The 25,063-nt window shown below is 40.7% G+C and overlaps 1 protein-coding gene across 2 annotated transcripts in view; it reads left to right on the top strand.

Annotated features, from left to right (window-relative positions):
* si (sucrase-isomaltase (alpha-glucosidase)) overlaps positions 1 to 25,063 on the top strand; it is a 161,646-nt gene that overhangs the window by 99,680 nt on the left and 36,903 nt on the right. For both annotated transcript variants that reach the window (XR_007956451.1, XM_052017236.1), the window contains exons 30-41: positions 127 to 223; positions 2,030 to 2,142; positions 3,986 to 4,111; positions 5,108 to 5,239; positions 5,333 to 5,443; positions 5,622 to 5,684; positions 10,225 to 10,359; positions 10,454 to 10,538; positions 11,596 to 11,734; positions 13,041 to 13,174; positions 14,365 to 14,399; positions 14,511 to 14,627. Coding sequence is in view for 1 of the 2 variants with exons in the window: in XM_052017236.1 (XP_051873196.1) it covers positions 127 to 223; positions 2,030 to 2,142; positions 3,986 to 4,111; positions 5,108 to 5,239; positions 5,333 to 5,443; positions 5,622 to 5,684; positions 10,225 to 10,359; positions 10,454 to 10,538; positions 11,596 to 11,734; positions 13,041 to 13,174; positions 14,365 to 14,399; positions 14,511 to 14,627 (1,287 nt within the window). In the remaining variant the exon portion in view is untranslated. The remainder of the gene's footprint in view (positions 1 to 126; positions 224 to 2,029; positions 2,143 to 3,985; positions 4,112 to 5,107; positions 5,240 to 5,332; positions 5,444 to 5,621; positions 5,685 to 10,224; positions 10,360 to 10,453; positions 10,539 to 11,595; positions 11,735 to 13,040; positions 13,175 to 14,364; positions 14,400 to 14,510; positions 14,628 to 25,063) is intronic.

Genomic DNA, 25,063 nt, shown 5'->3' with positions numbered 1-25,063 from the left:
GTGAACAAATTTATAGCCAATGGACTTCAGTTTAACATTAATATGTTTGAGGTTTTTTTTGAAACATGGCCACTGGTTAGAATGTAAAGACTTTCTTCAAATCTTCTCTTTAATATATATTCACAGTATAAACTGAACAGCTATGGGAGCCATCCCTTTTATATGGGTCTTGAAGAGAATTACAAAGCACATGGTGTATTTCTGTTGAACAGCAATGCAATGGGTAAGTTAACCTGCCTTTGTGATTAAAAAAATAGGTTAATCATTCTGAGCTTTATTTTTGCATCAAAATTCAAACAGCAATACAGTTCTACTAAAATATGATAAGAATATCAATGAAAGTCTGAGTTTACATATTTTATTTTAATAGCGTTTCTATTCTTTGAAAACTGCTTATACTGTAATCCTCAAAGCAAAAGATGAAGCACATTTTATTAAATTAATTTCTGTGCTGTAAATAAATAACACTGAAGATTGTTCCATACACTCATGTTGTCACCTCAAGGTCTATGTGGACTTTGCTTCTACTGTAATGCACCAGATTCTGATTTTTATGGCCATCAATATAGTCAATACAAACACCAAAGTTAATTGCAACAAACTAATAAGCAATCCAAGATCCAAAGAATTACAGCTGATGATAATCAGAAGGTTAAAGATCCAAAACATAAAAATTTCCATTAATCTTAAATAAACTGACTACATGAAACACAAAACAAGGCAATGGGACAGTGACGTAGTCTACAAAATGTATTTATCAAATTTGAATTGCTAATCTAAAACAACTAAATGATATTAAAATAGTAAAATTGAGCATTTGACTAACACAATTAAATTAAGCAATAAACAGTACTTTAGCAGTAAAGTGTGAAAACAAATCTCTGGAATTATTTCACCAACATTAACTGGCATAGAAATCCTTTGCATCTTTAAAGTGTCTTTGTGTGGCATGCCAATGACTATTTTGGTTCTGAGGCAATGTGAAGGACCGCACTGAGAATCCAGAACTGTGGAGTGAAACAGAGGCTGGTTGGACACTTTGAGGACTGGTAGATCAGAGCCTGGGGTGAGGGCAGGGAAAGAATCTGGATGTTGGTGTCATGTGTGTTGGGGGGGGTTGCATTTGGAGATTGGGGCCTGGTAGGAGGGGGTGTGAGTTCAGATCAATGCCTTCATCTGGAAGTTAGAACTGGAGGAGTTATCAGGTGTCCTTGAGGAGTACTAGGTGGGAGGCCCAGTCAGAGCAGATAACATTTAAAAAAAATGGACAAACCTGTGTTAGGTTCTCATTGCTTGGCTGAGTCTTGTTGCAGGAGGTCCTTTTAAACAATGTTGTCACACAAGTGTGAAAGCTTGGTACTTCCAGAGCGACCAGCAACTGCCATTCCTTGAAACAATGTCACTTAATTTCCACAGATGTTTTTGCAGGGAATGACATCATCCCATGTATGGCATTTTCAGCACAGGAGTAATTTCTGACTAAAAATGCTCAGTGTGGTTCTGGAAATGTGATTATCAGGTACACGTAAAATGGTACCAAATGACTGAATTTCTAGGTCATTGTCTCCAAACCACAGTTCACTAAACACAAAACAACACACGGAAATACCAATTATCTGAAATTCTTCGATTCAATGTTGATTCCAAAAGACAGTACTGGTCAAGTGATGACATGTTGAGTTTCATTGGATTGAAAAATCTTTGTAGAGTTGGGACAAAAGTACCAGAAGCTCAGGATTACATTTTGCACTTAATGGAGTTGTTTGGAAATTAACCACTCAATCTGCATTTTGCCTCCCCAGTAAGGAGGAGACCAGATAATTCACAGAGGTACAAGAAACTCACTGTTTCACTAACATAAGCCTGACGAGCATCCTTCCAGTATTTGCAGTATTTTGCTTTTGTATTAAATAAAGATTATTTGTTTGGACAGTACTTGATCCAGGGCATTATTCTTAATAGCCAGTGCTGCTGTTATGTTCTGTCTGTATTTCTATACAGATTGTGCAAATATGTCACTTTCCTCCAGATGTAACACTTCAGCCAGACCCTGCTCTGACATATCGCACTATTGGAGGAATCCTAGATTTTTATATGGTTCTTGGTTCTACTCCAGAAGAAGTAGTTGAACAATACACGTCAGTAAGTATCTATTTTCCTTTGTGGAAAGTTAATAACCAGGGAGTATGGACTTAGAGGTGAGTTGAGGAAGCTTTATTTTATTTGAAGATGGTGAGGTTATGGACCAACTGGAAGGAATGATGGTGTAGCTTGTAATCTTAAAATTTGTAAAGTACCCAGATAAGCATTTTATGTGCTGAACCTACAAGGCTACAGACTTCAATCTGGGAAGTAGAATTAGTTATAACAACTCTGCATGGATACATTGGGTTAAATGGACTCCTGTGTCATGATATCCGATTTTATAAAGCAAATACAAAGGTACCCAATGTGAAGTCTCAACAAATTTATTATTTCATGGGATTATGGTGCCATTGATAAAGCAAGCATCCATTGTTGATCCTAATTACTCCCCATTCGAGAAGCTTTATTGGCAACTACAGGAGGACATTAAGAGTTTATCACATTGCTCTAGGTCTGGAGTCATGTTGACTAGACTGATATTTGATTTCTTTCCGTAAAGGATAGTGGTGAATCAGATGGCCTTTCAGAACAATAGGTAGTTACATGTCATTATGATTTTGTTACAAATTTAATTCCCAAGATGCTGTGACAGAATTTGAACTCTTGTCACAGGACCTTTAGACCAGGTCTCGGGATTACTAGTCCAGCCACACATCCACTCCATTACTGCATCCAGATTGAATTGAATGCTATATGATGATATGAGGGTGAATTTGGAAGGCATGCCTTTTAGTAGTAGGTTGCAAAATAAAAGTTAAAGGGGATTACTGACCTTTATGCAGCTGTTTGCTTACTCAAACAGGACTCCCAAACCTCCACAATGCTTGGGCAAAGATTTTTAACATTTTCTCATTATACACAAAATTCTAAACTGGTGGGCAAATATGATTCATAGAATTTAAAAGGTTAGCAAATGTAATCCAGCTGATTCAAGCTCCCTGAATTCTGAACCTTGCACTTTCTAACACAAGATGTGAATTAACTATCAAGGAATTTCCTCCTAACTATAGTCCGATAAAGTTAAAATAATACATACAGGATTTTGATGCAATCATACTCATCGCCCATGAAAAATGATTTGTGGGTAAACTTCAACCAAGAGGGTATGTATATTCTTTTGTTGAGGTTGTGATTGGTAGATTCTATTACCCAAGCAATATGCAGTGAAGTAATATGGAAAATGGCCCAATCCAAATATATGTGCCAGGAGAAAGATTTCCAAATCTAGTTTTAGCTTACTGTTGTTGGCCAACAGCTACATCAACAAACTGTCATAAAAACACACAGGTGCCAGCTAACCTGCACCCAAAAGTTCTTAAAACTTGGCTAATATTGTCAAACAATATGGCAGAGATCACTATTCCTGCATCAAACTGGTATAGTGGCAAGTAGAGCCACTGTCTCACAGCTCCAGAATCCAAGTGTTGATCTTAACTGCTGTTGCTGTCAGGGTTGAGTTTGCACATGCTCCATGTGACCATGCGAGTATCCTCTGGGTGTTCAAGTTTCTTAATTACAAAGTGCCACTTGGTAGATTGGGTGCTACTGTAAATTATCCGAGGGATAGGCGAGTTGTAGGAGAATCGGGGTGAATTGTTGAGCAAACAGCTTACAGGGAAATAAGGAGGAGAATGGGATTGCTCAGAGCTGACATAGACTTGATGGGCCCAATGGCCTATGTTGTAACAAAATATATAAGAGGCAGAGTCCCACACATAATGTTCGACATTTTAAACCAAAGTACATATGAATGACTTTGTAAAGTGAAAGAGATCAACGTGATTAAAAAGGAATCTTGCCAGTTTTGAACATAACCAAATATTTAACTTGTTCTTTCTAGCTTATTGGACGTCCAGTCCTGCCACCTTATTGGTCACTAGGGTTCCAGTTATGTCAATATGGATACAAGAATGACAGTGAAGTAGCTGATTTGTACAGAGACATGAAGAATGCGGGAATACCTTATGTAAGTTTGTTATGCCCTGATGTTGTATTGATCTATTGACAAATTATATTTCTTTTAATCAAGAGTGGAAGAGGATCTGATATAATAGGATCCATTATGTCTCATCTTACACCTGTGGGAATTGATTTTGGACATACATTGATGCAATACAGGCCCTTTGGTCCACCAAATCCATGACAACTAGAAAATAGAACAGTACAGTGCAGGAACAGGCCATTTGGCCCATGATGTATGTGCCGACCATGATGCCAATCTAAACTAATCCTATCTGCCTGCAAATGGTGTGTATCCCTCTAGACCCTTCCTATTCATTTGTCTGTCTAAATGCCTGTTAAACACTGGTATCATATCTGCTTCTTACCACCTCCACTGGCAGGTCATTCCAGGCACCTACCACTCTGTATTTTTTAAAAAAAAAGCTTACCTCGCAAATCTCCTTTAAACCTCCCCCTTCTCATCTTAAAGCTATGTCCTCTAGTATTTGAAATTTCCAGCCTGTGGGAAAAAGACTCAGACTATCTACCTTTTCTAGGCCTCCATTTATACACCTCTACTAGGCTGCCCTCAGCTTCTGACTCTCCAGAGAAGACAGTCCAAGTTTGTCCAACCTCACCTTAGAGCTAACACATGCCAATCCAGGCAACATTCCTGGTGAACCTCTTCTACACATTCGCCAAAGCCTCCACATCCTTAACTGTTTATATTAATCCCATTTACCATCACTTGGTCAGTAGGTATCTATGCCTTGGTGTTTCAAGTATCCATCCAGAGAGTTTCTGCTTCCACCACCTTTTCATTGCAGTGCTTTCCCAATTGTAACTATTCACCAGGTGAAAATCTTTTCCCTCTAACCCTAGATCTTTTTCTTCTGGTTCTCTAGATCCCCTCTAACCCTCTTAATGCTCACCTTAAATCTATGCCCTCTGGTTTTAGATTTCTCATTTCCTACTATCTGCCCTATATAAGTCTCTCATAATTTTAAGTGTTTTGTTGAAGGACATTCAGTATGTTGACATTGATTACATGGAGCGGCAGTTGGACTTTACTCTTGATGAGGATGACTTCCAGAACTTGCCAAATTTGTTCAAGCAAATGAGAAGTGAAGGGATGAGAACTATCATCATTTTGGCAAGTCTCTGATATATCCTCTCTTTAATTTTGAATTCTAATTTCAGTTGGGTTAATGTACACTTCAATATAACTTCTCTTTTAACCATTCAGGATCCAGCAATTTCAGGAAATGAAACCCAGTCCTACAAAGCATTTACAAGTGGACTAGATAAAAATGTATTCATTAATTGGAAAGGTAGCTCTGATATCGTGTGGGGGAAGGTAATCAACATTTTTAATTTTGGAAGATGTTTAAAATTTTGCAGTATTTTAAAGTGATTTCAGTTACAGTAATTGAAGGCAATTTTATTCATTATGATTTTCTGCCATAATTGTAATTCAGTTTTCAACAGTTGCATTATATATAAAGCATTTGAACTTTTTTGAATCAATATTGTAGGTATGGCCAGATTTTCCAAATGTAACAGTGGATACATCAAAGGACTGGGACTATCAAGTGAAAGTAAGCCAGATTTATCAAAACATTGCACATCTGATTCAGTTTGTTTTCTCAAAAGAATCTACACCTTCAGCTGAAATATATAAATGTAATACTTATCTAAAGCTAAATGGTTTGTCATATGTTTGCATTGACAAGATAATATCAAAAAACATGGAACACTACAGCACAGTACAGGCCCTTCAGCCCACAATATTGTGCCAACATTTTATCCTGCTCTAAGATCTATCGAACCATTCCCTCCCACATAGCCCCCTATTTTTCTCTCAGTCATGCGTCTATTTAAGAGTCTCAAATGTCCCTAACGTACCTGCCCTTACAATCTCTGCAGGCAGTGTGTTCCACACACCCACCACTCTGTGTTTTTAAAAAAAAAACTTACCCCTGACATTCCCCTTATACCTTCTTCCAATCACCTTAAAATTATGTCTCCTCGTGTTAGCCATTGTCACCCTGGGAAAAAGTCTCTGACTGTCCACTTGATCTATGCCTTTTATCATCTTGTACACCTCTGTCAAGTCACCTCTCATCCTCCTCCTCTCCAAAGAGAAAAGCCCTAGCTTGCTCAACCTATCCTCATAAGACATGGTCTCCAATCCAGGTAGCATCCTGGTAAATCTCCTCTGCACCTTCTCCAAAGCTTCCACATCCTTCCTAAAGTGAGGCGACCAGAACTGAACACAATACTCCATGTGTGGTCTGACCAGAGTTCCCATAGAGCTGCAACATCACCTTGCGGCTCTTGAACTCAATACCCCGACTAATGAAGGCCAACACTCCATATGCCACCTTAACAACCCTATCAACCTGTGTGGCAACCTTGAGGGATCTATGGACATGGACTCCAAGATCCCTCTGTTCCTCCACACTGCTAAGAGTCCTGCCATTCACCTTGTATTCTGCCTTCAAATTCAATCTCCCAAATCATATCATTTCACACTTAGAGTTGAATTGCATCAGCCACTTCTTAGCCCAGCTCTGCATTTCATCAATGTCATGTTGTAATCTACAGCAACTTTCTACATTGTCCACAACACCACCAACCTTTGTATCATCAGCAAACTTACTAACCCACCCTTCCACATCCTCATCAAAGTCATTTATATTAAAAAAAATCAAAGAGCAGGGGTCCCAGAACAGATCCTTGTGGAACACCACTAGTCACCGACCTCCAGGCAGAATACGCTCCATCTACCACCACCGTCTTCTATGAGCAAGCCAATTCTGAATCCACACAGCCAAGTTTCCCTGGATCCCATGCCTCCTGACTTTCTGAATAAGCCTTCCATAAGGAACCTTATCAAATGCCTTACTAAAATCCATGTACACCACATCCACTGCTCTACCTTCATCAATGTGCTTTGTCACATCCTCAAATAATTCAATCAGGCTCGTGAGGCATCACCTACCCCTCACAAAGCTATGCTTACTGTCCCTAATCAACCTATGCTTTTCTAAACACCCATCAATCATGTCTCCAAGAATCTTCTCCAGTAATTTGCACACCACTGAAGTAAGATTCACTGGTCTGTAATTCCCAGGGTTGTCCCTACTCCCTTCTTAAACAAAGGAACAACATTTGCCACCCTCCAATCATCTGGCACTACTCCTGTGGCCAGTGAGGATGCAAAGATCATCGCCAAAGGCACAGCAATATCTTCCCTCGCTTCCTGTAATAACTTTGGATATATCCCCTCTGGCCCCCGTGACTTATCCATCCTAATGTTTTTCAATGGGTCCAGCACATCCTCTTTCCTCACATTGACATGCCCCTAGCATACCAGTCTGTTGTACACCATCCTCACAAACGCCAAAGTCTCCCTGTCTGGTGAATACTGAAGAAAAGTATTCATTAAGGACCTCCCCTATCTCTTCCAACTCCAGGCACGTTTCCACTTTTATCCCTGATCGGTCCTACCCTCATTCTAGTCATCCTCTTATTCTTAACATACGTATAGAACGCCTTGGGGTTTTCCTTGATCCTACTTGCTAAGGCCTTCTCATGCCCCCTTCTAGCTCTCCCAAGTCCATTCTTAAGCTCCCTCCTGGCTACCTTGTAACTCTCCAGAGCCCTGTCTGATCCATGATTTCTAAACCTCAGGCAAGCTTCTCTCTTCCTCTTGACAAGATATTCTACATCTCGTGTTAATCACGGTTCCTTCACTCTACAATCCTTACCCTGCCTCAATGGGACAAACCTATCCAGAGCCCTATGCAAGTATTCCTTAAACAACCTCCACATTTCCACTGTGCACTTCCCCAAGAACATCTTTTCCCAATTTACTCTCCCAAGTTCCTGCCTAATAGCATCATAATTCCCCCTCCCCCAGTTCAATACATTCCCATATCATCTGCTCCTATCCCTCTAAGGCTATAGTGACTATAACTCCTTGACCTTTACTATCTCCAAAATGCTCTCCCACCGAGAGATCTGAAACCTGATCAGGCTCATTGCCTAGTATCAGGTCCAGTATGGCCTCTCCTCTAGTTGGCCTGTCCACATACTGTGTCAGGAATCCTTCCTGTACACACCGAACAAACTCCATCCCATCTATGCCCTTTACACTAAGGAGGTGCCAATCAATATTAGGGAAGTTGAAATCACCCATGACAACAACCCTGTTATTTTTGCACCTCTCCAAAATCTGCCTTCCGTTCTGCTCATCAGCATCTCTGCTACTATTGGGGGGGCGGTGGGGGGGAGGTGGAGGTGGTTCTGTAGAATACTCCCAATAGAGTGATCGCTCCCTTCCTGTTTTTGACTTCCACCACACTGACTCAGTGGACAATTCCTCCAGGACATCCTCCCTTTCTACAGCTGTGACTCTGTCCCTGGTCAGCAAAGTCACTCCCCCACCTCTTTTACCTCCATCCCTGTCTCTTGAAACATCTAAACCCCAGAATATCCAGCAGCCATTCCTGCCCTTGTGACAGCCAAGTCTCTGGAATGGCCATCACGTCATAGTTCCACATACTTATCTATGCTCTCAGTTCATCAGCCTTGTTGCTGATACTTCTCACATTTAAAGTAAACACACCAGTCCATCCAAATGACTGCCATTTTGCCCTTTCAACTACCTATCCTTGCTCACAGTCTTTGCACACTCTGCACCTACTTGTACACTAAATAAACCAAGCTCTGACGTATCACTCTGGTTTCTATCCCCCTGCCAAACTAGTTTAAACCCTCCCCAACAGTTCTAGCAAACCTGCCCGTAAGAATATTGGTCCCCCTTCAGTTCAGGTGTAACCCATCCCTTTTGTACAGGTCTTACCTTCCCCAGAAGAGATCCCAATGATCAACAAATCTGAAACCCTGCACCAATTTCTCAGCTATGCATTCATCTGCCAAATCATCCTATTCTTACCCTCACTAGCACACAGCACAGGCAGCAATCCAGAGATTACTACCCTTGAGGTCCTGCTTTTCAGCTTCCTACCTAGTTCCCTATATTCCCCCCTTCAGGACCTCATCTCTTTTCCTACTTGTGTCATTGGTACCAATATGTACCACGACCTCTGGCTGTTCACCCTCCCGCTTCAGAATGCTGTGGACCCGATGCATGACGTCCCAGACTCTGGCACCAGGGAGGCAACATACCATCCGGGAGTCTCTTTCATGTCCACAGAATCTCCTGTCTGTCCCCCTTACTATGGAATCCCCTTATCACTACCACTTTCTTCTTCTCCCCCCTTCCCTTCTGCACCACATGACCAGGCTCAGTGCCAGACACCTTGTCATTGTGGCTTTCCACTGGTAGGTCATTTCACCCCCCCAACGGTATCCAAAGCGGTATACCTGTTGAGGGGAACAGCCACAGGGGTAGTCTACACTACCTGCCTATTCTCCGTCCTTCTCCTGACAGTCACCCAGCTACCTGCCTCCTGCAGCTTCTGAGTGACTGCCTCCCTGTAGCTCTCGTCTCTGTACTCCTCGGTATCCCATAGGAGCCAAAGGTCATCCAGCTACAGCTCCAGTTCCTTAACACGGTCTGTAAGGAGCTGCAGCTGGATGCACCTCATGCAGATATAGTTATCAGGGAGACTGGATGTCTCCCAGAACTCCCACATCTCACAAGCTGAACACACCAGTGACCCTGGAGCCATTCTCACTACTCTGCACTAAATGAAACACCAAATCAAAGAAAGAAACAAACTTACTGGAGACTGACCTTCGCCTCTTCTCACCACTCTAACACTGGCCACTCACACAATGGCCTCTCCGTTTACACTTGCCTTACCTTTATTTGCTGCTGTTAATAAGCCAATCAGCAGGTAACAATTTGCAAATGTGCCTTGTTTAGACTCTTGCAAGGGGAAACTCACCAGCTCAGGCACAGAGACTCGCCCCTTTTCAAAGGTCCCGCTCCAAATCACGCTCAACTCCTGACTCTGCAAGGTGAAACTCACAAGATTAAGATTAGTTTGAACTAGAGTTTAAATGTGCAAGAGAAAATTGGAAACAAAACGCTAAGGGGTAGAACAATTCTTAATAAAATATATTAAGAATTATTTCTAAAATTGTGGTTTCATGTTGTTGCAGCATTATCGGTCTTATACTGCTTTCCCAGACTTCTTCCGCAACACAACAGCAGAGTGGTGGCAGGCAGCGATTAGAGATTATTACACCAATCCAACTGATCCAAATAGAAGTGTGAAGTTTGATGGGCTTTGGATTGTGAGTGTCCAATTTCTGTTTCACTTACCAGCAAGTCCGATTTCAAATTAGCGGTAAAAGAAATTATTGTTCCTCTATGGCTCTTTCTTTCTAGGATATGAATGAACCAGCAAGCTTTGTTCATGGATCCGTTACAGGCTGTCTTGATACCAAATTGAACAAACCACCCTATATGCCGGGTTAGGACATTTTCAATTAACGAATTCTTGAAATGTGTCTCTGCAAGTGAATGCAAAAGAGTCATTTGAGGTTTGAGATGTATAGGCTGCAGGCTGTCTTGTCATTTAAACAGAAAGCAGTTTACCTGCAGTTAGTGTAACTCGGAATTGCATTATCTTCTCAGATCTGTTGAATAATAGGTTGTAAAATGTATCAAGTGATGAACCAAAGAGCATTAGTTGATACACAGCAGTCCCAGATTGATCTGCAGTTTTTTTGAATACAGTTATTTTGACGAACTGTATAATTTCAGCCATAGTCAGGCTGACTCATTCGGCCAGATTGACATTAATAGTGTAGGAATAGCCTCAAATTGAGGTCAGTGCAAATTATAAGCAGTGTTAATGGCACCTGCCTTTTTTATCAAGATTTTCCTATGGCAGTCAGACTGTTATCATGTTTGAGAATGTCTCATTTTAAATGTCGAGCTTCTTGATTACGCAAGTGGGAGATCCTGGTATACAAGTGTAAAATTTCTTCTAATAATACTCCTTGTTGGCTGACGTCCCAATGACAAGCTTGCTATCAACACATTTTCTTGCTTATCTCTATGTTGTTTGCTTGCCCAAGGTAAATTTTTATACAAGTTTTAATTAACTGTCCTTCAGATAAATCATGATCAGGCAATAATCACACAGGCAGAACACAAGTTAGAGAGAATCTCTATAAACCTCACTAAATCCTGTGAATGAATCTAAGCTCATGAGCCAATTGAATGGAGACTACAGAGCTGATTTTGTAATGTTCTCTGAAAGGAGGGATGATTATATACTGGGAAGATTTTTTTATGCAAGCCTAGAACTTATAAATGATACAAAAAAATGACCACTTTCAACAAAGGAATTGCCTATTGGAATTTTAGTTCAGAGGTTAGAACACAATTGCTTATAAAATTAGAAGCTGGTGTATATTTATCAGTATGAAATTCCAGAAATGGACAGACTAGGTTCATTATTTTAGCTTTGTATTCTTTTGCTGCATTTTATTTTAAGCATATGTATAATTTTTATTTCAAAGCACTTGAGTCAAAACACATGGGACTAAATCACAAAACCATGTGCATGGAGAGCGAGCAGTTTCTGGCAGATGGAACTTCTGTAAGACACTATGATGTGCATAATCTTTATGGATGGTCACAAACAAAACCAACATTGAAGTAAGTTGTAGAAAATTCTCTTGTAATAATTCACGATTTGAAAATTGTATGAAAGCATCCAGGGTAGTGTGGGTGATATTAAAGAATGGAGTGGATAAAGGGAAACGTTGTTGTTTTTGATTTAATTGGTATCAAATTATGTGTTTGGTTTGCCATGTCTGTATATTTATATAAACAGGAAGCTACATGTTGGGAGAACTTAAGCACCCAAATTTCCTTGATGGTTCCCTTGCAATAATCTCAGAGAGATGGTAGACTCACCATTTACATTTGTAAATTGGGGTTCCACTACACTTGAAATGAATTACAATAGTGACAAAAAGTCAGGAAAATCAGGCCAATTGCTCATGTATTTTCAGAAATGAAGGCCAATAGCTTCAGTGAACTGAAGACAGAAAAAAAATCAATGTGGTTTTATGAAATAATGTATGATTCTGTAGCAGAGAGTGTCAGCTGTACAATATGCTTGAGTACAATAATACACCAGCACTCGGTTAAACTGTTGTGCTTCCAGTTGAGAAGCAAAGGGATCTGTGTGTAATCTAAAGGCTTCAACTACATAAGAAACAGGTGCAAGATTAGGCCACTGGGCCCTTGGAGCCTGCCTCACCATTCCAATAAGATGATGTCTGTTGTAACTCAACATTTTCCTTCTGAATGAAATATAAAGATTATATTACTGTGGAATTAAATTTAGGACCTTCAAATGAGTCTTAACCACAAATGTGGATTGCTTTACATAGCAGCCATCCTTGTGCAAATAATCTTATCAATTTCTTTGAAATAAGAGGCAGCTTTGCATATCCATGGGGTTAATTTGAGATTGCCTTACCAATAAGACCTATATAGGCAGCTGTTCAATACCAAATCTTGATTACAAAAAGTTCAAGTTCCTTTGTGAAAGGAGGCCATTATTTAATACTCATGGAGGTGGGGATTGGTGCAGATGGTGACAGTCTTGCCTACATTTGGCACTATATGCATATAGTTTCCTGTTGATACCAGATGAAGAATCTATCTGAAAAAGTACACCCAAGATGGTTTGATGCAAGCAAGTAGTTTAATCTGAAGTTAGTTGAAGCTTTCAATATGTAGGCTGAAGGTGATTTAATTGAAGCGGTGCAATCCTGTAATATCTGGCCCTTTGGTGCCACATATATATACCATATTCTGAGCAAAATAGGAAGTTCTAACTAAATAGGATTTTTGGAAAATATCCTGCTCTCAAGTGATTAACCATGTTTATGATTTCAAAGTAAATCTTACTGCTGTCATTGCAATTAATATTATTTGATTTGTTTCATAGATCTTTGCAGAACATAACTGGAGAGCGAGGGATTGTGGTGACTCGTTCAACTTTCCCAACTAGTGGACAATGGGCAGGGCACTGGCTTGGAGACAACACAGCTGCCTGGGACCAGATGCATAAATCAATCATTGGTAAAAAAAAAGTGGAAACTTCCTAGGTCCTTAGAATACTTAATGTAATTTTACTGTTATTTTCGTTTATTTCTCCTTTTCTGCATTTTTTTGAACCAATCTTTTCTGGAGAAGTGCATTGGTAGAATTCTGGTTGTGCTAGTATCACCCTGATCCTGTGTTGCCTCTAATATGAAGACAGGTTACTTGAACAATGAAAGTCTAAGCAGACAATTTGTTTATGGGATTGTGGGAATTTGGCAGAAGTAGGAACATTATAACGGACAATGAAACTGTCCTTGCCTAACATCTATGTATGCATTTGACAGAGGTCACTTCATTGGATCCAACTCAAACATGAACTTAAGCAGGTTTTTATTTTCCTTTTATCCAAATGATACAGAGGGCAGTTGTAATGTTACATCACATTACAGAGCAGGGATTCTGTTTCCTACCTTCCCAATCTCAGTGGATTCATTGTCATACTCCATTATATATTCATTGAGCTATTTTGAACCATTTCTAATGTAATTGTATTGGATTAGATTGCATTAAAAAACAACACACAGGATGTAACATAAATCCCTGGATAATGTTGTCAATGAATCATCTCCACAAAAGCAAGCACTAATGCTTCTATAAAAATCAATGAGCTCTTCAAAGCAGGATTGCATTGTTAATGACTCCCTTTCCTTAGCTACTGTATCCACTCTAACCTTTAAAATCCTTTCAAATTCAGAAACATCAATTCACATCAGCACTTTTCAGAAAATTCCTTCCAAACTGTTGCATTATCTCAAACCACTATTCACCATCAAATACACTAAATGGGAAGACTGCATGTAAGTCCTTGAAGGAATGTTTGATTCCCTAGATGGTGGGAAGGGGAAAGGACAAGTTATGCAAGAATATTCTCTGAGAAAAGAAGCGATTAGTGGAGATTGACCAGGGAGTCATCGAGGGAATGGTCAATTCAGGATGCCAAAAGTGGAGGGGAAGAGTTTATATGTTGCTTGATTGCATAAAGCTGCCATTTTGTTTTCCTGAGGTGAGGCACACAACCTGGAGCATTACTGAAAGATAGCTTAGATCTGGATATAGAGGTTTAATGCACACGATTTTTAGAAGTTCCTGATTGTTTTATGGTATCAAGCTCTGCTTCTACTGGCACATTCCCAGTCGTATGTAATAAAAATCATTTTCTATTTTAGGAATGATGGAGTTCAGTCTATTTGGAATTTCTTATGTAAGTCCACTTAAAAAGCTCATTTTGCAGAATATAGTAAAGGTATTTTTGTTATATAATGAGGAATTTGGCAATTTCATGTGTAATGATATATATTTCATTTGCCTTTAGACAGGAGCAGACATATGTGGCTTTTTTAAGAACACTACCTATGAACTCTGCCTTCGATGGATGCAGCTTGGAGCATTCTATCCCTATTCTAGGAATCACAATTCAATAGGGTGTAAAGTAAGTCATCTTTTGGTCACAATCAATTCAACTTAGAAAGGGAAGTCTAATCTCCTGTTCTGCATTAAGAACAGGGACAGAAACATATGGCTACCTAAGAAAATGGTAACAATTAGGTTGGGAACATCACAGGATATAAAATACTTCCCGTCAGCGTTTGCCAATAAGGCTTGAAAAATGAACAGTGCTTTAAGCAAACCCATCAGCACTTCTTGACTATTTGCAGTTTAGAAATTATCTTCAGCAATCACTTTTGCTGCAACCTTATCCTGAAACTCATTTATTTTTGTTCCTCATATCACAATTTTCTTTCCACAATTAGGTATATTGGTTAGCAATATTGATTTACCACAAAGTCTGAACAATGCTCCTTGGAATGCCTTTGAATTTTAAAGTTAACAACACAATGAAAAATGTTTTCCAGCTATTTCTGAGCTGATTTTAAAGTTTCACACAATTAATGCAGGTAACAGAACTGTACACTTTAGGTAACTTTTGATCATATTATACTCCTTAACTCAACATCTTGCTCACTCACTTTACCTGTCTTTATCCTTTGCAGGATGCTTGTGAACTTCTTACAAATTATTAACCTACCAATTTTTTATCATTAGAAATTTTAGCAATTGTACTCTTGGTCCCTTCATCCAAATCGTCAATGTAGATTATAGAACCTGGCCCTGATCTCTGGCACCCCACTAATTACTGATTACCAAACTGAAAATGATCCATTTATCCAGCTGTCTTTTTTTGGTTTCGGTAGTTGGCCACACCCTTATCCATGGCAATAAATTAATCCAATCCTGGTCACAAGATCACCTTTTATGGAATTCCTTCAGAAACTTAGAACATATTACATTTACCTATTCCCTTTTATTCATCCTGTTTGTGACATCCACAAGGAACGTAGTTGAGAAAATCTGATAGTGAAAATATCTTCATTGCTTTTACATGTAAAATTATAATGGTTCAGATTTTGCTCCCACCTAACTGACAATTTGTCAGTCATTTTATTTGCTTATCAGCAGTGATTCCTCCCCACTTTAGAAGACATCTGATTCAGGAATGGAAACCTCAATAAAGGCTCTACACTATCTTTAAATGGAAGAAGCAGGAGTGAGAATCTTTAGCAAATCACATTTCATTAGCCTCAGAGACAAGTGCAGGCCAAACTATAGTCATAAAGCACAGAAGCAGGCCCTTTGATCAGTATGTTGATGCCTACCACTGAGCAACTACACTAGTCCCATTTTTCCAGCACTTGGTCTATTGCGTTCTCTGCCTTGGCAATTGAATTGTTGTGAGAGTCTTTGCCTCAGGCAATGTGTTCCAGACTCCAACCGCTGTCTGGGTGAAAATATTCTTCCTCAGATTCCCTCTACATCTCCTACCCTTTAATAAGATAAGATATCTTTATTAGTCACATGTACATCAAAACACACAGCGAAATGCATCTTTTGTGTCGAGTGGTCTGGGGGCAGCCGGCAAGTTTCGCCATGCTTCCGGCGCCAACGTTGCATCCCCACAACTTCCTAACTCGTACGTCTTTTGGAATGTGGGAGGAAACCCACGCAGACACAGGGAGAACGTACTAACTCCTTACAGGCAGTGGCCGGAATTGAACCTGGGTCGCTGGTGCTGTAATAGCGTTATGCTGACCGCTACACTACCAAGCCTGCCCTATATTCTCTGATTTTATAAACCTTTACTATGGGGAACACTTCTTACCGTCCACCTTATCTATGCCCCTCATAATTTTGTATACTTCAATCAAGTTCCCTCTCAGTCTCCTCTGCTCCAAAAAAAAACAAACCTGGTTTATGCAGTCTCTCCTCATAACTGAAATGCTTCATCCCAGGCAACATCCTGATGAATCCACTCTGCACCCTCTTCAGTACTATCACATCCTTCCAATGATGTGGCGATAAGAACTGCACACAGTACTCCAGCTGTGAATTATCACTGTTTTAGAAAATTTTAACCATATCCTCCCTGCTCTTGTATTGTATGCCCTGGTTAATGAAGGGAAGTATTCCGTATGTTTTTTTTTAATCTGCGTACCCTTCAGGGATCTTTGGACTTGTACACCAAGGTCCAACTGTTCCTCAATATTCCCTAGGGCCCTGCCATTCATCAAGCATTTTTCTACCCTTAGTCCTCCCAAAATGTATCACTTCACACTTATCAGGATTAATTTCCATCTGCATGGCTCACCCGATCTATCAACTTTAAAAACTTTATTTATACATCATGGTAACAGGCCTAATGAGCCCACGGCGCACAATTACACTCATGTTAACCTACTGACCCGTACATCTTTGGAATGTGGGAGGAAACCGGAGCACCCAGAGGAAACCCACGCAGTCACGGGACTAACTTCCTCAATATCAATAATAGCACCAATTTTAGTTTATCTGTGGACTTAAAGTCATACCTCCAATGTTCACATCCAAATCGTTAATGTATATTACAAACAACAGAGGTTCCAGCATCAGTCTCCGTGGTATATCAACGCTCAATAGTCTCCAATCAGAAAAACAACCATCACCCTCTGCCTCCCATTACCAAGTTAATTTTGGATCCAATTTGCCCTGGATACAATAGACGAACCTTTTGGACCAGCCTCCCATGTGGGACCTTGTTAAAAGCCTGACTGGAGTCCATGGAAACCATATCAACCACACACACTCCCCTGATCAATATGTTTTGTTACCTCTTCAAAAAATTCAGTCAAATAAATCAGGCAGGATCTCCTCCGAACAAAGCCATGCTGACTATAAACCCTACGTTTCCAAGTGTAAATTATTCCTGTCCCTCAGAATGTTTTCAATAACTTCCCCACCACTGATGTTAGACTCATAGCTAATCCCTGATGTCCTTCTTGAATAAAGGTACTATATTTAACTATATGTATTGCCCACAGTCATCTGGTGCCTCACCTGTGGCAAGCCAAGATTTATAAATCTCTGTCAGGGCCCCAGAAATCTCCTCCCTTGCCTCCCATAGCAGCGTGGTATACATAACATCTGGCTGTGAGAATTTATCCAGTCTGCTAAGACATCTAACATTTCCTCCTTTTTAATAATAACATGTTCTAGAATGTCACCTCCCTCTAGCCCTGAACCCCCAAATTCTCCAACTACAATATCCTTCTTCGTGAATACAGATGACAAGTATTTATTTAAGACCTCACCTAGAACTTCTGACTTCATGCACGGATTGCTATTTGGTCCTTAATGGACTCTACTCTTCCCCTGGTAGCTTCTTGAGCTAAATATACTTGTAACATGCTTTGGGATTTTCTTTAATCTAGTCTGTCAGTGATATTTCCTGCCCCTCGTTGCCATTGTAATTTTAGGTTTAAGTACTGCTCTACATGTTCTGCACTCCTGAAGGGCCTACCCTGTTTTCAGTTCTCTATACCTATGATGTACTTCCTTTTTCTTATCCATCCCTCAATTTTCCTTGCTATCTAATGTTCCATGGACATACTGTCTGTATCTTTCACTCCTGCAAGAACACTTTGGCCCTGAAGTCTCATTTCACTTTCAATTAACTTCCAATGTAGAGTTAGCTACAAGGAGCTGCTCCCATTCGACTTTTGCCAAGTCCTGTCTTATGATATTGAACCATAGAAAACTACAGCACAGAAAACAGGCCATTCAGCCTTTCTAGTCTGTGTGAATCAGCCTTCACCCCAATTCAGAACCTTCATTTCCAGACCATCCTTATCCACTTCTATAACTACCTCAAAACTTAGAGTTATGGTCACAAACTCCAAAATGCTCTCAGACACTTCAACTGCTCTACCACTCCAACCCTGTTTTCTTACCTCTCCCCGTTGACTGTGCAGAGGCCTGTAGTACACCCCTAGGAAAGTTTCTCATCTCTCTCTCTCTGGCCTCATTTGAAGACCTCCTAGGATATCCTCCCTGATTACAGCAGTAATCGACTCCATAATTAATGTTACAATGCCACTTCCCTCCGTTGCATCTCCTCCCATCCACCTTCTTCCCCCCACCACCCCCCTCCCCCACCTCTCTCCCCAACCCCTGTCATGTCTGAAGATTCTATACTCTGGAATTTTGAGTTGTCAGTCCTGCCCTTCTTTTAACCATGTGATAGCAACAGTATCATATGCCCATGTGCTAATCAATGCTCTTCTGCCTTACTAGTTACACTCCTTGCATTAAAATAGATGGAATTTTGCTTTTCCTTCCATATGCTTTATCACACCTATGTATGCTCTGCCTGCTGAATTGACTGTTTTCCTTCTATATTTGACCGTACATCTACTCTGTCCCAAATTAGTTTAAAACCTTCCCAACAGCACTATCGAAGTAGTATTAAATACATTTAAATAATGTATGGGAAACAAAGAGATTGGCAACTGCAGATGTATTTCAGGGAAGGCAGTACAAGAAAAATATTTCTCAAAATCTCCAACAGTAATTTTCTTCTGAAATAGATTCAATTTTAATTATTTTTAGGGCTATAGAAATTGTTCAGCAATAATTATTACATTATGCCATTTAAAAGTCATCTGCTCTTGTATATACCAGTCCCAACTTCTACAGCCAATTTGAATCTTCTACTAGTGAGCAAGAACACCAAATTAACAGCATGGGTTCAGTTCACTGCTGAGTCTATTGGCAAAACTGACTACAGCACATCCTACAGAAGATCAGAATATTTCTTTAATTCCCACAATTTAAAAGTGTATGTCTGTACAACATAAGTTACTATTGAATTTTCTCTTTGGTAACAGTGGGTGTCAATAGGCTCACTGTTATGTGCACAGAGAAATCTGGGCCAATACATTACATGATGCACAATATTCTGATCCATTGCATCAGTCTTTGAGCACTGAGTGTTCTTATCGCTTAAGAATGACACTTGGTCCAGAAATGCGCACTTGTGCCTGGGTCACAAGTCATATCACATTGGTAAGGGCATCTCCATCTGAATTCACAGAAATGGTAGATCATGACATCAATCAGTACCTAAAGATATCTTGGGACTCTTCCAACATCTCTTAATCATGCAAGACTAAGTGTGCAGGTAGAAGCTTCACTTGTGCTAATTATAGGTATTGCCAACCATTTTCCAGTTGACTGTTGAACTGGTTGTATAGGCCGTCCTATGATTGTACAACGATTTTGTGCTCTCTAGAGTTAACAAGTTGTTAATGTCTTCAGAGAGAGATGGCAAGTGCCTAAGGACTTGGTGCTGATTTCAAGCTTTCTACACAAATGGTTGCTCCCACTTGGGGTACTACCAGTAGGATGTAGCATGTCTGGGGGAATGAGTGGGGAGGAGGAGGAGGAGGAGGGTAAAGGAGCCAAGTTGCCTCACGAAATGCAATGCAGCAGATCATTGCCACCATCAAGCTGTTTCTGCAGCCTGGACTGCTCTGGGAAGCACTACAGCACCCTATATGCTGCAGTACCTCGCCGTTATGAGGAGGATTGCTTATCAACAGCTAAGCTCAAAGCAACTGAGAAGTAGCAGGAGGATGAAATGAAGGTGGAGCAGAACATGATAGAGGAGGAGGGAAGAAGGCAGCCTAAATAGATCCATTCTGGCTATTGTATTTGGAAACAACTCTTGATCTATGATACCGGTAAACACAGCCTCTGTTCCCAATTTACCAAGACTTCACCCTGTGACTGACTAACGTTATATCTACTTGTCAGCAATAGAAATTTGAAAGCTGAAACAAAAACATTCCAGGTAAAATTTCTTAATCAAATCATTCCATATTGCAGATCAATCTCAACCTTGGTGTCTTATCCATAAAAATGTTCCTTCAGCCAGCCTTGTGCTCTTATATGGAACTAACCCAATGGCTGGTGCACACCTGCTGACTTTCAATGGAAGGGCTTTTGATCAGCTCTAAACCTTAGGAACTTTGCCCTGTACCATCTTGGCATAGGCGGCGCAGCAGTCTGGGCTGGCTGTCAAAAAGGCACTGACAGAGTAGTTGTAGCGGTCAGATAAATGCCATCATCCCAAGAAACAAGCACAACTCCATTCTTCACTCCCCCGGGATAGCCACTCCACAATTCCAGTAACCGGCTCAGGATACACTGCTGAATGGCAGTGATGCCTTGGGGTCCTATTGAATAGTGAATTTTGGAAGTCTTGTGGCAGCAATGAACGAAAGTAGTTTGAGTTCACATGTCAGCAAGGTGCTCTTGCATATCAGAGCCTTCACTGCACAACCCAGACGTTATGCAGTTTTTCCTTGTGTGACCAGGTGTGGATGGATTTATTCACCTCTGTCACAAGCCTTGTGCAAAGTTAACTTCAACTCTTACCTGCTTCCTGTATTGCATGCAAACTCTCCTGGAGCCAGTATTTCTTTGTTGCCTGCTCTCTTGAAATGAGATTGGGTGTTCGAGGTTGGGGAGAGTACGATGTACTATTTGAAGATGCTATCTCTGGTTTTCATCAAAGAAATTGTACGTTAACTTGAAACAGATAACAAACTCAAAGTTAACACGCCAAAGACATTAGTTAATTAAGTAGACTTCAACAATATTAACGAAAAATCAAATGATAATGAAGAGGCCAAGAGAAAAGTGACATGGAAATAAAGATAGAAAATACTAGCAGTCAGGCAGCATCTGTGGAAAGACAATCAGGGTTAATGTTTCAAACTAATGGCATTTTTGAGGGTCTTTCCAGCATTTTCTCATCTTATTTCACATTTCCAACATCTGTAGGTTTTGTTTTTTTCTTTTTGGGAAAGATGTTGAAAGTGGTCTGAGAGAGAGCAAAAGAAGGAAGGATGTACATAAACTATAATACTAAGGGGAAAAAAAAGTAAAGTATATTGATGAAATGCCAGTCCAGATGAAGGGTCTCGGCACAAAATGTTGACTGTCCATTTCTCTCCATAGAAGCTGCCTGACCCACTGAGTACCTCCAGTGCCTTTTGTGTAGCTCCAGATTCCAGCATCTGCCATCTCTTATGCCTCTCTCTCACTCAGTCTATCAACTACCAAATACTGATACCCTTTTCGCCAGCCAGTTTGTTACGTTGTCAAAAAACACTAGCAAATTTGTCAAAAAACAATTTCCCTTCATAACACCATGTTGACTCTGCTTGATCATATTATTTTCTACTTATTGTCCTGTTGTTACCTTCTTAATAATAGATTCCAGCATTGAAATAGAATTCATAGAGTTATACAGCATGGAAACAGGCCCTTTGGCTCAACTGGTCCATTGCTGATCAAGATGCCCCATCCAAGCTTGTCCCATTTGCCAGCATTTGGCCCAAATCCTTCTAAACCTTTCAAATCCATGTACCTGTCCAACTGTATTTTAGAAGTTGTTATTGTAGCTGCCTCAACCAATTCCTCTGGCAGCTCTTTCCATATACACACCACCCTCTGTGTGAAAAAGTTTTCCCTCAGGTCCCTTTTAAATCATTCCCCTCTCACCCTAAATCTATGCAGCCTAGTTTTGGATTCCCCTACCCTGGGGAAAAGCCTGTTAACATCTACCTTATCTGTGCCTCTCATAATTTTAAACACTTCTATGAGGTCGCTCCTCATTCTCCTACATTCCGAGGAATAAAGACCTAGCCTAGCAAACCTCGCCATAGAACTCAGGCCTTCTAGTCCTGGCAACATCCTCATAAATCTTTTCTGCACTCTTTCCAGCTTAACCACATCTTTCCTATAACAGGGTGACCAAAGCTGTACACAGTACTCCAAGTGCAGCCTCACCAATGACTTATACAATTAGAACATAATGTCCCAACTCCTATACTCAGTGCCCTGACTGATAAGGACCAGTGTGCTAAATGCCTTTTTCACTACTCTGTCCACCTGTGATGCCACTTTCAACGAACTATGCACTTGTACTCCTAGGTTCCTCTGTTCCATTACACTAGTCCTACTCTGGTTTGACTTTCCAAAATGCATTACCTCACACTTATCTGTAGCAAAATCTATTTGCCACTCCTCGGCCCACTTGCCTAACAGATCAAGATCCCCCTGTCTGATTTAAAACTTTTAAAAAGTTTAAAAGTGATAAGACGTTAGAGTCCATAACTAAGGACAAGGTTTTGGGGTTCTTGAAAGCATGTGATAAAATAGGCTGAAGTCGGCATGATTTCCTTAAGGGGAGATCTTGCCTGACAAATCTGTTGGAATTCTTTGAGGAACTAACAGGCAGGATAGACAAAGGATTTTTTTTCTTTTTGCTCTTTCTTTCTTTGGCTGCCTCCATCTATCATTCACCTCCCACAGTCTTCCATCTCCACCCCCGATCACCTCCCCTACATGGCACTACCTGACTGTCATCTGACACCCTCCTTGGTCCCACCCAATTGCCTCGGAATCCTTTCTTGCCACTCCCATTCTCCTCTCTCTGCTAGCCATCTCACCTCTCCACTCTCAGTGCTGGTGCAGAGTTTCAACTCAAAACATCGACAATTTATTTCCTCCCACAGACCTGCTGAGTTCCTCCAGCACATTGTTTGTTGCAGCAGGAAACTATTGGCTAGTGAGGTTTACATCTGTCATTGAGAAATTAATAATAATCTGTCATCAAAAGATAAGATATACATCCATCTGGAAAGACAGGGGTTGCTTAGGAAAAGTCAGCATGGCTCTGTGCGTGGGAGATCATGTCTTACAAACTTGATTGAGTTTTTTGACGATGTGACCAAGAAATTCGATGAGGGCGGGGCGGTAGACATTGTTCATATGGACTTCAGTATACAGGACTGGAGGCCCGTGACTAGTGGTGTGCCTCAGGCTTGTGCTGGACCCATTGTTGTTTCTCATCTATATCAACGATTTGGATAAGAATGTACAAGGCATGTTTAGTAAGTTTGCAGATGACACTAAATAGGTGGTATAGTGGACAATGAAGAAGGTTATCAAAAGTTCCAGGGGGATCTTGATCAGCTGAGTAGGCAGGCCGAGGAATGGCAAATGGAGTTTAAGTCGGATAAGTGTGAGGTGTTGCATTTTGGAAAGTCAAATCCATTTAGGACTGTCACAGTGAATGGCAGAGCCCTGGGAGGCGTTGCAGAACCGAGGGAACTTGGAGTACAAGTACATTGTTCCCTGAAAGTGGAGTCACAGGTACATTGGGCGGTGAAGAAGGCTTTTGGCACGCTGACCTTCATAAGTCAGGACAATGAGTATAAAGTTGGGAGGTCGTGGTGCAATTGTACAGGATGCTGGTGAGGCTGCATTTGGAGTATTGTGTTCAGTTTTGGTCACCCTGCTATCGGAAAGATGTTATTGAACTGGAAAGAGTGCAGAAAAGATTTACAAGGACGTTGCCAGGACTTGAGGGGCTGAATTACAGGGAGAGGTTGGACAGGCTAGGACTTTATCCCTAGAAGTGCAGGAGACTGAGAAATTATCTTATGGAGGTGTATAAAATTATGAGGGGCAGAGATAGGTTGAATACACTCAGTCTTTTTCCCAGGGTTGGTGAATCAAGAACTCGAGGGCATAGGTTTAAGATGAGAGGGGCAAGATTTAACCTACCAGACACTGAAAGGCCTGGATAGAGTGGATGTGCAGAGGATGTTTCCATTAGTAAGAGAGGATACAGATGCTACAGGCATGACAGAGGTACAGATAAGTGAGGAAAGGGTGTTACCTTTTTGATAAGGGAGGACGTAACAGCAGTGTTTGGAGACAACATCCTTGGAGGATCGTCCAGTGTGGCCATATGGGTAGAACTTAGGAACAAAAAGGGGAGGGTCATTCCGGTGGGGCTATATTATAGACCCCCGCAGTAGTCAGTGGAAACTTGAGGACCAGATGTGTAGAGAAATTGCTCATAGTTGTAAAGAATAACAGGGTTGTATTAGTGGGAGATTTTAATTTCCCTGGTATTGACTGGGCCACACAGAGTGTTAAGGGCTTGGACAAGGTGGAATTTTTGAAATGTGTCCAGGAAAGTTTCCTGAGTCAATATATAGAGGGACCTACTCGGGAGGGTGCAATACTGGACTTCCTCTTGGGGAACGAGGCAAGGCAGGTAACTGGGGTGGTAGTCAGGGAGCACTTCGGCTCTAGCGACCATAATTCTATTAGTTTTAAGATCATGATGGAAAAGGATAGGATGGGTCCACAGGTTAGGGTCCTAAACTGAGCAGGGATAATTTTGAGGGAATTTGACAAGATCTGGCAGAGGTCGATTGGAGAGCCTGTTTGAAGGGAAAGGAACAAATGGCAAGTGGGAGGCTTTTAAGCATGATATTTCAAGAGTCCAGGAGCAGCATGTTCCAGTTAGGATGAAGGGTAAACCTGGCAAGTTTAGGGAACCTTGGCTGATGAGAGATATTGAGGCTCTGATCAAGAAAAAGGAAGCATACATTGTGTTTAGGTTAGGGATGAGTGGATCCCTTGATGACTTTAAAAAGATTAAGAATACTCTTAAGAGGGAAATCAGGA

The sequence above is a fragment of the Pristis pectinata genome, chromosome 6 (genome assembly GCF_009764475.1).
Source record: "Pristis pectinata isolate sPriPec2 chromosome 6, sPriPec2.1.pri, whole genome shotgun sequence".
NCBI lineage: Eukaryota > Metazoa > Chordata > Chondrichthyes > Rhinopristiformes > Pristidae > Pristis > Pristis pectinata.
The sequence above is the reverse complement of the archived record's forward strand: the minus strand, read 5'-3'. Positions and strand labels throughout refer to the sequence as shown.